Raw genomic sequence first — 15,697 nt, forward strand, 5'->3', positions numbered from 1 at the left:
CTCTCCTCATTAACTCCAAAGTTTAAATCACTCTTCTGATACTTTTGGGGGAGCCACATTCACATACATCATTGAGGTGGGGAGGCTGACCTTGCAGTTCAAAGACCCGACCTATTAACTGAAGATTCTTCTACTTATTGTCATAATGACCTCTCACCCGGTCTGTTGAGTATTTATGGTTTTTAAAATGTTTTCTAAAAAGCATATCTTCAACTTCCATGGTGGTGCAGTGGTTAAGAATCCACTTTGCTACGCAAGGTGGTTCAATCCCCGGTCAGGGAACAAAGATCCCACATGGTGCATGCCAACTAAGCTCACAGACCACCATGAAGACCCAGAACATCCCCCCAAAATTTTGTAATAAAAAGCATATCCATTTTAGTGTGTTATGCTCACCCAATCCTTCCTCCATACAACCCTTCACCATAACCCTCATCACTGTTTAATCTTGCTCCTCCCACCACTGACTGCTGGCTAGCACCTTCCAACTTTGCATCTCTACAACAAGCATCTATGAGTATATTCACACCGTGAAGGGCTAGTCATGTTTTAATTTTTATCACTCTGGAAGGAGGAGAAATTATTAAGTCCAGAGACATGTTACTTGAACAAAATTACTGCAACCTCAGTTTACAGAAAACCCAGTTTTGTGTACCTGGTAAATGGAAACTTCCCCAAAAGAAGTCCTTGATGACAAGGACCCTGGGTTTTGTTCAAAGTAATTTTCCCAGAGCAGACGTGAAACTATCTTAGTCTCCCAGGGTCCAGGAAGACAGTGAGAGAAGAATGAACGTTGCCCTTTCTTTCCAGAAGGCTCAAAGTAAGCCCAGTCACAAGACAACCTGGAGAGCAAATTTTAGACCCTTCTCCAACAAAATAGCATCTCATTCATTAAGCTGAATTAACGTTTGAGAATCTTTCAACAGTCCAGCCATACAGCCAAGAGTATTTTCCTTAACAAAATCCATCTCTTTCTACTTGCCCAAAGCACCTAGCGTTTCATCATCCAACTACTAAACTTAGTATTTTATGGAGTTAACTTCTGTGTTACTCGGCGCCTCATCCTGTCTGTGACTTTCATATGGCCCAGATGTGGACACACAGACCTAAGAAACAGGCTGAATGTGTGTGGGGCCCAGGCTGGACTGTCTGAAGCTGTCTGGGCCCTCCTCCCAGAAGCTGGCTCCTGCCACTGGGGAGACTGCCGTGTGGACAGTCAGATCTGAGCCATAAAGTCCTAACTACACACTGGGATTTGTAAATCAAGTACAGTAAGAAAGAATACAAACATCTCATTTTCTATTGATTACATATTGAAACCTTACTTCGGATTTACTGGACTATGTAAAATGTATCGACTTAAAAAGACGCACAGAGTGAGAGTTGCCAGTTAAGTTTTGTTTGGGGCAAAATGGGAGGCATTATCTCAGCTCTGCGAGACTGCTCTAGAGAGGTATCTGAAGTGCTGCCTCCCGGACTACAGTCCACATTTTGCCCCAAACAAAACTTAACTCGAAACTCTCACGTTGTGCATCTTTTTTTAAGTCAACAGTTAAGGCAACCGACAAAGCGACCCAGAGTGGACTTCCTTCCTTGGCCTGGACTCCACGAGGAACTGGAGCTTTGGTTCCAGCAGCGGCCCCTTGCGCCCATCCGCCTCCTCAGGGAATCCGTACAAATTTGGGGAAGTCTCTCCTGGTTCTCAAATCTCACATATCGGTTGAGATGCTGAGTTTCATTTGGCAGTGAAGCAGGTTACCGCCCCCTCCCAGTTGGAAAGATATGGGGGAGCGGGGAGCCGGTGAAACATCCGGGGCTTACCCACTCATGGTCTAGACTTGAGTGTGGCTCGGTTGAAAGATACCGAGAAATTCCCACCCAGTGGAAAGGTACTGCGTGGGAGGTGGCTGAAAGATGCCAGGTGAATTACCCACCCAGTGGAAAAGTACTGGGTGTGTGTATGGGGGAGGGGGTTGCTCGACTGAAAAAAAAACTGAGGAATACCCAGGGCTCAGCTGAAAGATGCTGAGGTCACTCCTTTGTAGGGGACTAACTGGTCTTGGCTGAGTAGTGAGATAAGAAGCTGATCTGACTACCTCAATTCGACTGCCTTTATAGAATCTGTCGGGATACAAATGAGAATGTATGAGAGCTTTGCTGTGAAAAAAAGGAACAAGGCTCCTCTTGGCTGGTTGCGCTTTTCTCAGGAGACTGAGAAATTTATGGGGATGATGGAGGCCTAGTCCTCATATCATGCAGTGGTCCCATAAGGAAACCCACTCACTAAACTACTTGCTCGTCCAGGGGTGACACATAAGAACTGACCATCCAGCCATCTGAGCAGCCACAGTGGTCTTAGACTGCTGGAGGCAGAATCGAGACATGTAAGACGGCAGAAACGACTCTGGAGTGACTCCTGGGGGAGTTAAGCTCACAAGAAGCACACGGGCCCACTACACAATTTCATTAGTGACTTTTATCCCTGATCAACTTAAAATGGGAAACAGGATCTCTCAAAAACAGAAACGAGGGGCATCAGAAAACCAACCACTGACTAACACTCCAACCAGATTCACATGCAATACATATGGTGTGCATACTTGCAAGTACCTAGTTAACCAGGGAAATTATACCTAAAAGAGATCTCAACCTAAAATGGCTAAATTGGGGCTCTTTTGATATCTCAAAATTGATACTTTAGCGCACACAATTAGAAACGGCTGGCCCTGCTTACCTTAACTGATATCTAGAAGTTGCTAAAAGAGGAAATGATAGAGTAACATTTTTGAAGGAAACCAACTTCCCCTGTAGCTCAGCAGAAAAGGATTGGCCTGCAATGCAGGAGATCCAGAAGTCATGGGTTCGATCCCCACATCAAGAAGATCCCCTGGAGGAGGTTATTGACAAAAAAAATGATGTACAACTTGAGAGTTACAAGTTGAGTTTTATTTGGGGCAAAATGAGGACTGCAGCCCGAGAAGCAGCAGCTCAGATAGCTCTGAGAGCCTGCTCCAAAGCGGCAATGGGGGAAAGTCAATATATAAGGTTTTGGTGAAGGGGGAGTTTAATACCATGAAGCACTCATTTTACAAAAGGTTTTTTTTTTTTTAGTCATGAGGGTCTGATGTCACTATGAAGGAATTCAGTGCTTCTCTAGATATGAGACGATGAAAGGATTGAGATCATAAAATCTGTTACGAAAAACAGGCAACTATTTAAAGACCTGTCCCACCAGATTCCCTGGAGCACAGAGTGCCTAAACTCCACCCTGAACTCCCTCCAGGGTTGTTGAAGGTCAACAGCTGTAGCAGCATGAGGTTCAATCTCCTTAGAGGCAGATGGCAAACACCTTTTTTCACTCGTTGGCAATGCTCTTGCTGCTGCTGCTGCTGCTAAGTCACTTCAGTCGTGTCCAACTCTGTGCGACCCCTAAGATGGCAGCCCACCAGGCTCCTCTGTCCCTGGGATTCTCCAGGCAAGAACACTGGAGTGGGTTGCCATTTCCTTCACCAATGCATGAAAGTGCAAAGTGAAAGTGAAGTTGCCCAATCATGTCTGACTCTTAGCGACCCCATGGACTGCAGCCTACCAGGCTCCTCCGTCCATGGGATTTTCCAGGCAAGAGTACTGGAGTGGGGTGCCATTGCCTTCTCCGGCAGTGCTCTTGGTAAGTGCCAATTTGTAGTTGACAGGGGCATGGCAACCCACTCCAATATTCTTGCCTGGAGAATTCCATGGACAAGAGGAGCCCAGTGGGCTACAGTCCATAGGATCACAGAGTCAGACATGACTGAGAATGCACGAACCACAAGAAATTGCTTGAAACTGTATCAGAACTAAAAATTAGGGCTGCTAGCACTGACTCTGCCAGGTCGCAGGTCTAGTGAGACTGGAAAGTCACGTTCGGCATTTATGCCATTTAACTTCTGATTTCTGGTCATCACTTTACCATCTTTTGGGAACACTCTTGTCACTTGGCTTTTGATTTCTGGGCATCTCTTTGCCTTTTGTTTTATTTAGAGTGTGATCCCTGGCAGGTGAGGTTCTGGTTTGGTTTGGTTTGAGCGTGCAACACAAACTTCTCGAGCTAATGTGGGAAGCACTTCCTCTAAGGTTCCACGCTCCACCTGGGAACCCCTTGGGAAAAAAATTTTTAATGAGTGGTCACCCTAGCTATGATTCAATGACAAGAAAACTGGCCTAAAAATATTAGCTCTTTATTGACACAGGCTAGGAAAATGGACCCAAGTTCCCTTATCTCCAGAGTTTTCTCCTATAATCAAAAGCCTGGGGCTGATCAAACTAAGAACCCCACTTCCCGAGAAGGACAATCCCTGCTGGGACCAATCTGCCCTTGTTATCAGAGCCAATTTGAGCACTCTCTGGTCTAAATTTTGGCTATAAAACTATGACCACAGAGTAGGGAGCTTGCTCAAACTCATGTCCATTGAGTCAGTGATGCCATCCAACCATCTCATCCTCTGTCGTCCCCTTCTCCTGCCTTCAATCTTTCCCAGCATCAGGGTCTTGTCCAATGAGTCATCAGGTGACTCTTCGCATCAGGTGGCCAAAAAAAAGATGATTTTTGACAGTGTGGTCACAATATTCTTTAGACTCCAGAGAAAGCCTAGTGTGCTGCAGTCCACAGGGTGGCAAAGAGTCGGATACTTAAGGACTTAACGACTGAACGGCAACAATGAGCTGTTAGATAAACTCTATTAAGAATAATTATGCTTTAGGAATGTCTGTCTAATACAGTCACTCCAGATTAGGGTAACTTGACTTTCTAAGGGTTGTGATTGTCAACTAAAAGACATGCACAACTTTAGAGCTACAAGTTGAGTTTTATTTGGGGCAAATTGAGGACTGCAGCCTGGGAGGGAGTACTCCCGATAGCTCTGAGAGACTGCTCCCAAGAGGCAGTGGGGGAAGCTCAATATATAAGATTTTGTCGAAGGTGGAGTTCAATACAATTAAGCGCTCATTTTACAAAATATATTCAGCCAGTATCTGTTGTCATCATGAAGGGATTTAGTGCTCTTCTAGATATGATGAGATGCAAGCAGCTGTTGACCTTCAGCACCCCCTGAGTGAGTTCAGGGTGGAGTGAGGTACTCTGTGCTCCAGGGAATCTGATGGCACAGGTCTTTATATAGGTGGATATTTCAGGAACAGGTTTTATGATCCTGATCCTTGCATCTAGGAAAGCACAAAATTTCTTTGGCATCAGATCCTCCCGACTAGGGGACAAAACTCTTACAAAGTGATTGCATTGAATTTCCCCTGCACCAAAATCTTATATATTGACCTTCCCCCACTACCTCTTTGGAGCAGTCCCTCAGCTATGGGAGAGAAGGCAATGGCAACCCACTCCTGTGTACTTGCCTGGAGAATCCCAGGGACCGGGGAGCCTGGTGGGCTGCCCTCTATGGGGTCGCAGAGTCGGACACGACTGAAGCGACTTAGCAGCAGCAGCAGTAGCAGTAGCAGCTCAGCTGAGCTGCCGCCTCCTGGGCACCTCATCTTGCCCCAAATAAATATGCAACTCTCAACTTGTACATCGTTAGAGGACAAATGTATTTTTTGTGTGCCTATTCGAAAAATTTAAATTACGTATGTGGCTTACAGTGGGCAGCACTGAGTTGAAGGATAACGAAAGGAAAACAGCCACGCATGTAAATCCTGCAAGTTCTTTAGTAACAGCTTTCTCTCTCTTAACGGTTCCTCCCAAGAATATCTGAGATAAAAGTCACGTCTCCCCGCTAGAGGAGTAAGACCTCGGTAGCACACTAGGTTCTCTGCACCTCTCGGCTTCCGCGGGGGCGGCGGGGCGGCGGGGGCAGCGGCGGCAGCGGCACCCGGAAGGACGCCAGCGGCACCCAAGAGCCTCACAGGGCCTCCGAGGCGACCTCCCCAAGATGGCGTCGCCGGGGGGCCGGGCTGTCCGCCACACCGCCTCCGTCCCACCCTGCGCTGGCGATTGGCTAAAACGACTCGGTGCTTAGTGGTGATTGGGCCTCACGGAAACCCGCGCTGGGCGGGACCGGAAGGGGTCTCTGCCCGGGGTGCGCGGGCCCGGGGCTCCACGTTGGTCCCTGGGGGATGTGGAAAGCTGGCAGCATGTCGGCGGAGCTGGGGATCGGCTTCGCTCTGCGAGCCGTGAACGAACGCGTGCAGCAGGCGGTGGCGCGGCGGCCGCGGGTGAGGAAGGGGACCGCGCGGGGACTGTGGGCGGCCGCGCCGAGAAAGGGGGACACCTGCGTGGGAACGGGTCGTCACAGTGACGCAGAGGGGTCTCCTGGAGGGGCGGGACCTGCCCGCTGCCTTGGCACTGAAAAGCTAGCGAAGGCTAAGGGGGTTCCCCAGCTCCTGTCAGATTTTCTGAAGGTTAGCGGTCCCAGGAAAATGACCAGTCTCTAGGCAGCGCGACCATTGTCCAGCCTGCTTCGTGGTAGGGGTCAGCAGCCTTGGCGGAGGGGAGAGGGGCTAGGCCTGTATCCAGAGACTGCAGGAGAAGACGCCCACTACAGGTGCACCCAAAGGAGGCCAGGTCTGCCGGGGGTCACGTGTGTGGCAGCGTCTCAGCCAGTAGATTGCTCATAAAGTAAATGTCAGCGCCTCCGCCAGCGAAGGAGAGGGTGAATTGACCCGACTTGAGGAGCAACCGGAGCTGCTTTTGCACGTTTGAGGCAGCAGGGAACTGACATCCAGTCCCAAGCAGTTTATGGGGGAGTTTTTTCCTCCCTTGTTTATATTTAGTCTTCTCTTGGAATTTATTTAGACTGAAGGTCAGTACCTGCCTCCCTCAAGTGCAAGTTTTATTTTGAATGGTGTGGAGTGAGCCAGGCTTGAATGGAGAGAAGTCAAAGTTCTTAGTTCAAGCATTTATGGTATATGGTTATCAGAGCTCAGAGACCTGCATTAGCATAGCCTTTGCTTGGCTGTTAAATAGATGTTAACCTTGAAAGAAAGTGAAGTCGCTAAGACCGGTCTGAGTCTCTGTGACTCCACGGACTGTAGCCCGCCAGACTCCTCTGTCTATGGGATTTTCCAGGCAAGAAGACTGGAGTGGATTGGCATTTCCTTCTCCAAGGGATCTTCCCAACCCAGGAATCGAACCCGGGTCTCCTTCATTGTAGGCGGATTCTTTACCGACTAAGGGAGGGAAGCTTCAGTTTTGCCACTGTTTCTTTTCTTTTCTTTTTCAATATTTTATTTGGCTGTATCAGGTCTGAGTTGCACCACCCAGGATCTTCATTGTGGCACGCCCCCTTGTCTCTAGTTGTGAGGTGGGCTTAATTGCCCCAAGGCATGTGGGATCTTAGTTCCCTGATCAGAGATGGAACTTCATTGGAAGGCGGATTCTTAACCACTGGATCACCAGGGACACCCCTCTGCCACTGGTTCTGCCACGTAAATTACAGAGTTACCCTAAGGCTGCTTCTGAGAGGCGGTATTGTAGGCAGTATTGATAACTACCCCAGGATCACAATGAGTTTCCAAAACTGTTGACCTTGGGGTTTTAGGAACTGGAAGTGGCCTCCCTTCTAGTCAGAGATTGATGCCTTTTCTTAACTAAGTGATTCTTAAACCTCCAACCTTGCCATGCAAGAGAGTCAGCTGAAGAGTTTGTTTTAAAGCAGATTCTCAGACTCCAGTCTGAGATTCGCACCCAGTGGGTCAGGAGGGGACCCAGATGATACTGGTAATATTGGTTAAAGACCACACTCCTAGCAAATAAAGTTTTTACTTACCTGCCCAGCTCTCCTGAGAGAGAAAGGTGTTCTGCTAGATTTTTTTTTAATTTAGTTTTTACATGTATTTATTTTTTGGCCATGCAATGCAGCATGTGAGATATAAGTTCCCCAACCAGGGATCAAACCCATGCCCCCTGAAAGCACAGACTCTTAACCCCTGGACCACCAGGGTGGTCCCTTCTGCTCTGCTAGATATTAAGGTGGCTAACATATTAGATTTAGATGCCATGCATACAAAAGACATTTCATCAACATTATTTGATACTGATAGCCCTGCTGTCTTGGAAAAGTGGATCTTATCAAATGCCAAGTAAAGATCTCTGCCGATCCATCCTACAGGATGTCCTACAGGACTTATCAGGATAATAAGTCCAAACATTGACTCATCTGGCTCTTTTCCTCTTGGCAGGATCTCCCAGCCATCCAGCCCCGGCTAGTAGCAGTCAGCAAAACGAAACCTGCGGACATGGTGATAGAGGCCTACAGTCACGGGCAACGCACTTTCGGGGAGAACTATGTACGTGAGGGCCCTTTTCCCGCCCATAAGCTGCTCTCAGAAGAGGCGAATGTGCCAGGCTTCTGACTTACTCTGTTTTTTACCCTGTAGGTTCAGGAACTGCATGAAAAAGCATCAAATCCTCAAGTAAGTGGAATCTGAATTCTTTGTATCTAAATCTTGACTGTTCAGTTGGAAATTAGACCCACCTTGGTAGTTAAGTTTCAGAGCAGGAGGTCAGGCTGATGGTAGAAGTGCCTGCGTTCACCGTGAGCCCCAAATATTTCTCATCTAGATTTTCTCTCTCAACACCGTCATTTTCTTCTTTGTGGCTTTTTTGAAGATGGTGATTTTAGAAGCTTGCTGTAACCTTGAATCCTTTTGAGATTTAAAAGCTTTAATCAGTTTCTTCTCAAGGGGAAGTATCTGAAAGAAGGGGAGAGTTGACAGGAACAAGGAAGAGAAATAGAAGCCTTCAGTTTTTCTCTAAGTGTCTTTAAGGGCCTGACTGAAGATGCAATAGTGGTTTATCGCTTAGACCGGAAAGGTGAGACGGGGACGTGCGAAGTGTGTGAGCTGGCAAGCCCTCCACAGACTCTGAGTTAAACGCAACCACCTCTTTCTCTTCAGATTCTGTCTTCGTGTCCTGAGATCAAATGGCACTTCATTGGCCATCTACAGAAACAGAATGTCAACAAACTGATGGGTAAGATAAAACTCTAAATATGAAGACACAGTTTTTTTCGTCATTGTATCACATACAGTCCCTTCTGTGGAAGAGGAAATATTTTAGATTATCCCTCAGTCATCATTTATGCTTCAGGGATTCTTTTGGGAAAGAAATCTTAGTTCTTGATTAAAGGGAAACATCATGATAAGAACAAAATGAACTCACAGTTGGCTGGGTATTATATACTTGGAAACCTACCCTAGCACACATTATGTATTTTTGGGGCGGTTTTTGAAATAAACGAGAAGGAATTGAAGCCCATAAAAATTTTTTGGCTAGCACAGGAAACACTTTTGCCCTTTTCCTTTTTTTTTTTGTTTGAGGTTCATTTTATTGTGTAACGAACATAATTTTCTTTTTTATCTTGGCTGTGCTGGGCCTTCGTCACTGCAGGTGGAGGCCACTCTTCATTCTGTTGTATGGGCTTCTCGCTGCAGTGGCTTCTCCTGGTGTGGCGTACAGGCTCAGCAGTTGTGGCTACTATAACCTCACCTGCCTCTCGTTACAGCTGTCCCCAACCTCTCCATGCTGGAGACGGTCGATTCTGTGAAGCTGGCGGACAAAGTGAACAGTGCGTGGCAGAAAAAAGGTTCCCCTGAAAGGTTAAAGGTTATGGTCCAGATAAACACCAGCGGAGAGGCGAGTAAGTGAGCAGACGGGGGTGGCAGACTTTTTCCCCTTAGGATATGGTGGAGCGCAGGACAGATGGCAGGCCTGAACACCCGATGCAGTAGGTCACAGAAGGAGCTCGCGGGGCCGTTAAATAAGCTGTCGTGTGTAGGGTCTCGGTGGCACAAGGACCTCCAAACCAGTCCACGTCTAATTCTTTAATGCGTTCTTAGTTTCTGAAGAGGCCGGCAAGGAGGCTCAAGAAGGGGCTTGTGTGACTTTGATCCTGAAAATTCCCGGAGGTCACCCTCCCTCCCAAAAGAGATTGCGAATTTACATGTGTAATACTTCTCAAACCTTAACAAATCATGTTTCCATTATTGGGAGAAAATCGAACAAAACCCACTGTGGGCACCAGTCAGGGAATATCTTGACAAGGCTTGGGTTAGCAGTATAGCACAGAAGTCAGAGCCTGGGCCTGGAACAGGCAGACTTGGGGTTTGAGCTCTACCACGCCCCAGTGCTGGAACCTTGAGTGACGTGCCTGGCCTTCCAACCCTTCATTTTCCTTACCTGCCAGCGATAGCAGAGCGGTAGTTCCGAGGGTGCTGCGAGGCTTGAGTGTGGAGATGGAGGTAAAGCTGTTGGTACAGGACCCTATGCATCTTACTTGTTAGCTGTTTGCTAAGAATCCGTGTTTACAGACCAGTCGTTTGCTGATAGAGCTTAGGTTGAAGGAACAAGCCTGGGGCCGGAGTCAGGCTGCCAGGATCCACGTCCCAGTTCCACACTTCCTGGCTCTGTGGCCTTGAGAAAGGCCCTTAGCCTCCCAGAGCTTCAGTCTCCTCTTTTTTTAGAATGGAGAGAGTGAGAACACTTACTTCACAGAGCTCCTGCATTAAATAAAAAACCGTAGGGACTTGGCGTGTGTGCCTGGTACATAAGCATTCACTATGCTATGCTTTGCTAAGTCACTTCAGTCGTGTCCGACTTTGTGTGACCCCACAGATGGCAGCCACCAGGCTCCCCCATCCCTGGGATTCTCCAGGCAAGAACACTGGAGTTGGTTGCTTAACAATCAGCATTATCTGTACGTGCACCTAGATTATACGTTGCTGCTGCTGCTGCTAAGTCGCTACAGTCGTGTCTGACTCTGTGCGACCCCATAGATGGCAGCCCACCAGGCCCTGTCATCCCTGGGATTCTCCAGGCAAGAACACTGGAGTGGGTTGCCGTTTCCTCCTCCAATGCGTGAAAGTGAAGTCAGTCAGTCGTGTCTGACTCTTAGCGACCCCATGGACTGCAGCCTACCAGGCTCCTCTGTCCATGGGATTTTCCAGGCAAGAGTACTGGAGTGGGTTGCCATTGCCTTCTCCAAGATTATACGTTACTTTATCCTGATAGGTAAACCTGAAACGGATTCCAGATGGAGTCCATTACAGCATTTCTTGATCAATGGCTATCATTTGCCCTAAAATGCCTTAAAGATTGGAGTGTTAACTAGCATCTCTCTTTGTTAAATGAGGGAAGGACAGAATCTGTCCTCATACCTGCATAACAAGTAATGTTTTCCCACAGATTCCTTCTCTGGTTTTTAATGAGCAAGATCGGGTAAATTTTGCGAAGTTCTAGTCAAAACTGTATGATATATACTTCATTTTTATTTGTTTTTACAATTCCACTAATAAATTAATGAAACTGTGAAAGTACCAGATTGGGAAAAATAATTCTCTGGTTAATCTGGCGTTTGGGCAATGTGCGTCTTCTTGGTGTTTTTTTGTTTTTCTTTTTAAATGTTTTGGCTCCACTGCACACCCAACACGCAGGATCTTAGTTCCCTGACCTGGGATATCAAACCCGATGGCTTCCCCCCCACCCTCACACAGGAAGCCCATAATCTTAACCACTGAACCGCCAGGAAAGTTCAGATAATTTTTTTTTTTTAGATTAATTTTTTTTTCTATTTGAAGAAAAGCAGTGTTTTGGGTATTTTTTTCCTTTTCCTTCTACTCTAGCTGTCCTCAGATGCTGAGGTAGAATAAAGAGAATCCAGTTTATAGCTCTTTCCTTGAGATACTCAGGACCAGGTCAGAAGGGGAGCAACACAAACAGACACCTCACCATTTCAGTCACCAGTTCAGTCTTGAGGACAAGTTCTCCCAAGAAGTCCTCTTGCCTGAGAGTCGCCTCCCCTGTCCTAGGGAACGGTGTTCCTCTGGCTTCCTAGAACCTGTGGGTCTTCTGTCTCTTTTGTGAAGGCAAACACGGCCTGCCCCCTGCAGAGACGGCAGCCCTGGTGGAACACATCAATGCCAAGTGCCCCAGCCTGGAGTTCGTGGGGCTGATGACCATTGGGAGCTTCGGGCACGATCTTAGTCAAGGACCGAACCCAGACTTCCAGGTACTCGGGCCTGGGGTGAGGGCGCTGCTCACATCCGCTGAGGGTATCCGGGGCTGGCTGCTGCCGTCAGCTCCACAGACTTTCCACACATCTCTTGTCATGTTACTTGATAACCCACCTCTTAAACTCTCCTCATACGGAAAACGGGAACAGGTCCCCCAAACCCCCACAGACCCTTCTCCACTCAGTCTGAACCTGCCTGACACACGGTCTTCAGAGAAAAGGAGCTCCGGCTTCCTCTCCAATGAGTGACAGTTTTCTTGAAAGTAGGAGAGTTCTCTACAAACCCTTCCAGTGATTTGTGGTGATTTTGACAGGCCTTGAAGCCATGAGGAATAAAGAAGTAGTTTCTGTCAGAGGTGTTAAGATTCGGCCCCTCTCAGCCACCCTCGGAGAAGGCCGGGGTAAGATGGCGTCACACTTGTCTCCCCGTCAGGTGTTGCTGTCCCTCCGGGAGGAGCTGTGCAGGAAGCTGGGCGCCCCCCCCGAGCAGGTGGAGCTGAGCATGGGCATGTCCGTGGACTTCCAGCACGCGGTGAGTATCTCCCGGGCGCCCTCGGGTGCCTGCAGGACGGGTCCAAAGGCAACGCCTCGCCGTCGCATCGAGGCGCCACGCGGCAGTGTCTCTCACCTACGCTGATGTCCCCGGCCCCTTCTTTTTTTTCAAATGAACTGTATAGAAATTATAGCTTGACACCTCATTTAAAAAAAAAAAATTACAACTCAGTTTAATTCCCTAAGTGGGATCTAAAGGAAAATCGAAAGAATTTACACTGCAGCTTTTTAAAAAGGCGTTTCCCTGTGTTCATGCTTGGGCGTGGTCATATGACACTGAGTCCTGACGAAGTGTCTGATCGTACGCAGAGATCCCCCAGGATGCAGCGGCTCTGAGCACACACTGATAGATGTGCTGTGTTAGCAACTCACATACACGATCTTCCAGAGCGGAGGCTAATTTGATCAAGTTCCAAGAACCACACTGTAAAACTTTCCTCTGGATCTACAGTAGTTGCAGGATTGGAAGATAAGAGTATATTCAGTTCAGTTCAGTCGCTCAGTCATGTCCAACTCTCTGCGACCCCATGAATCGCAGCACGCCAGGCCTCCCTGTCCATCATCAACTCCCGGAGTTCACCCAGACTCACATCCATCGAGTCGGTGATGCCATCCAGCCATCTCATCCTCTGTTGGCCCCTTCTCCTCCTGCCCCCAATCCCTCCCAGCATCAGAGTCTTTTCCAATGAGTCAACTCTTCGCATGAGGTGGCCAAAGTACTGGAATTTCAGCTTTAGCATCATTCCTTCCAAAGAAATCCCAGGGCTGATCTCCTTCAGAATGAACTGGTTGGATCTCCTTGCAGTCCAAGGGACTCTGAAGAGCCTTCTCCAACACCACAGTTCAAAAGCATCAATTCTTTGGCACTCAGCCTTCTTCACAGTCCAACTCTCACATCCATACATGACCATAGGAAGAACCATAGCCTTGACTAGATGGACCTTTGTTGGCAAAGTAATAGCTCTGCTTTTGAATATGCTATCTAGGTTGGTCATAACTTTCCTTCCAAGGAGTAAGCGTCTTTTAATTTCATGGCTGCAGTCACCATCTGCAGTGATTTTGGAGGCCAAAAAAAATAAAGTCTGACATTGATTCCATTGTTTCCCCGTCTATTTCCCATGAAGTGATGGGACCGGATGCCATGATCTTCGTTTTCTGAATGTTGAGCTTTAAGCCAACTTTTTCACTCCACTTTCACTTTCATCAAGAGGCTTTTTAGTTCCTCTTCACTCTCTGCCATAAGGTTGGTATTTCTACATAAAATGGAATTCGATCCTGTGCTCACTCACTCACAGGGAGGGCTGCTCACCTCTGAAACCCCAGCATATGAGAAGGGCGTGTGGGCCACAAGACGGCTCTCTGTCATGCTGCTGTGTCGCGCACGGCTGCCACCCCTGTTGCCCACCCCACTAAGTGCCAGTCGCCTTCCCCAGTCTCTGCAGTCTCTCCTTACGTACTTCGTAAACACCCCTTTGGTGTTTACCACCACTGCCCCACAGTCCTTCAGCTGCATCTGCTGCATCTCGTTATTTTTTTAAACTTAGCCCCTTCTTCTTCCCCACAGATTGAAGTGGGATCTACCAACGTCCGCATCGGAAGCACCATTTTTGGAGAGCGAGATTACTCCAAGAAAACGGACAAGCCCGCAGCAGAGCTGCAGGCCCCGGAGGAGGTGGCCCAGGCACACTGACCCGAAGCCGGATCCAGAAGACTCACCGTGCGCTCACCTGGGCCTCCGCCTTCCAGGGGCCCCCAGTCACCGCACCACCACGCCTTCCTGGGACCTGACAAAAGCATGCCCGGGGCGATGTGTGTGATTGGGAAGCGTCTTACCTAGTGTCTGACACAGGAAGCTCACTGCAAGCAGTGGCTTTGGACTGGATTTGAGGAATCCAGACGTTTCTGCAGATCAGATGCCTAGGCCAGGGCCAGGAGTTGAGTTCAGGCTTGAACTTTGCCCAGGAATGTGTTTCCCAGGTGTTGCCTGTAATTGCCACAGTTAGAGGGATTCCCACTCATCATCCACTTGGATAGAAAATCCCTGTTGCCAGCTCCGTACAGACCCCACAGAGCAGTCGCCTCTGCCACGCTGGAGCAGCATGGTCTCTGTCCCCCCCACTTGCCGTCCCACCCAGTTAGCATCGGTCTCCACTCCAGATGGCAGTTTGGGTAACTTCAGGACCCAGCTCGAGTTAATCCTGCACGCCCATATTGTGGCCGATGAGAGTTGTATCATCCATCAACCACCCTATGACCCTGAAAATTACAGGGTGACTACCATGAGCAGGCCTCGGGCCTTCCCACCATCCCTTCCAAACACAGGACTTTGAGCTTTTACCCAGGGCTCTGTGGTGATGAGAGTCCAGTGATTCAATTTTTCCCCCCACCGCAGTCCTCGCTGTGGTAATTTCATATCAAACACCAGTGGATCTCCAGTAGCTCCCCAGAAATTAAAGATTTCCCCCAAAGCCAGTTCAGGCTCACAGTTTCAACAAGACTTGGCTTTGAGGGCCCTATTCCTGGGAGTTCTTTTTAGGCGCATTTATAGCTTCCCCTCCCGACTGTATTTATAAGCCAGGATTTTGCAACTCTAGATTGTCAATAGTGTAGCTAGCTCTTCAAAACCCAGAAAGCACAATTCTCAGGCAGTCACGACAGACGGCTGTGGTCTGGGTCATCGTTTGTTTCTAGGTGGATTTTTCTTATTTATTCAAACCCCAGTCTTTTAATTGTATGAAAACAACTCCCATGATAATGCTGCTGAATGCAGTTTTGTAAAACTTAAACCATTACGATTCCTATACTGTTCAATCAAAGCTCTCGTGTGATAATTCAGCATCTATTAAATAAAAATGTGAGTTTGAATTACACCTTCTGTGCTAATTACAACGCAATTAAAAGATTTATTTTCTACGATCTGGTGTAGTGAGTGAGTCTAACAGGAGAGGGCATTGGACCCAACTGGAAGCCACCACACCCATCCTGGCATTGCACAGCTTACAAGAATGGTGCGCCTTAGGCCACAGTTCAGTCACTCAGTCGTGTCCGACTCTCTGCAACCCCATGGACTACAGCACACCAGGCTTCCCTGTCCATCACCAACTCGCAGAGCTTGCTCAAACTCAAGTTTATTGAGTTGGTGATACCAT

The 15,697-nt window shown here is 48.1% G+C and overlaps 1 protein-coding gene across 1 annotated transcript; it reads left to right on the top strand.

Annotated features, from left to right (window-relative positions):
- Positions 1 to 6,036: 6,036 nt before the first annotated feature.
- PLPBP (pyridoxal phosphate binding protein) lies at positions 6,037 to 15,464 on the top strand. The gene is made up of 8 exons (XM_019953572.2): positions 6,037 to 6,201; positions 8,167 to 8,274; positions 8,365 to 8,400; positions 8,884 to 8,959; positions 9,492 to 9,626; positions 11,851 to 11,993; positions 12,430 to 12,528; positions 14,113 to 15,464. Exons 1-8 carry the CDS (start codon positions 6,103 to 6,105, stop codon positions 14,236 to 14,238), a joined length of 822 nt encoding a protein of 273 aa, XP_019809131.2. The 5' UTR covers positions 6,037 to 6,102; the 3' UTR covers positions 14,239 to 15,464.
- Positions 15,465 to 15,697: the final 233 nt, after the last annotated feature.

This window comes from Bos indicus, chromosome 27 (genome assembly GCF_029378745.1).
Source record: "Bos indicus isolate NIAB-ARS_2022 breed Sahiwal x Tharparkar chromosome 27, NIAB-ARS_B.indTharparkar_mat_pri_1.0, whole genome shotgun sequence".
NCBI classification, from domain to species: Eukaryota; Metazoa; Chordata; class Mammalia; order Artiodactyla; family Bovidae; genus Bos; species Bos indicus.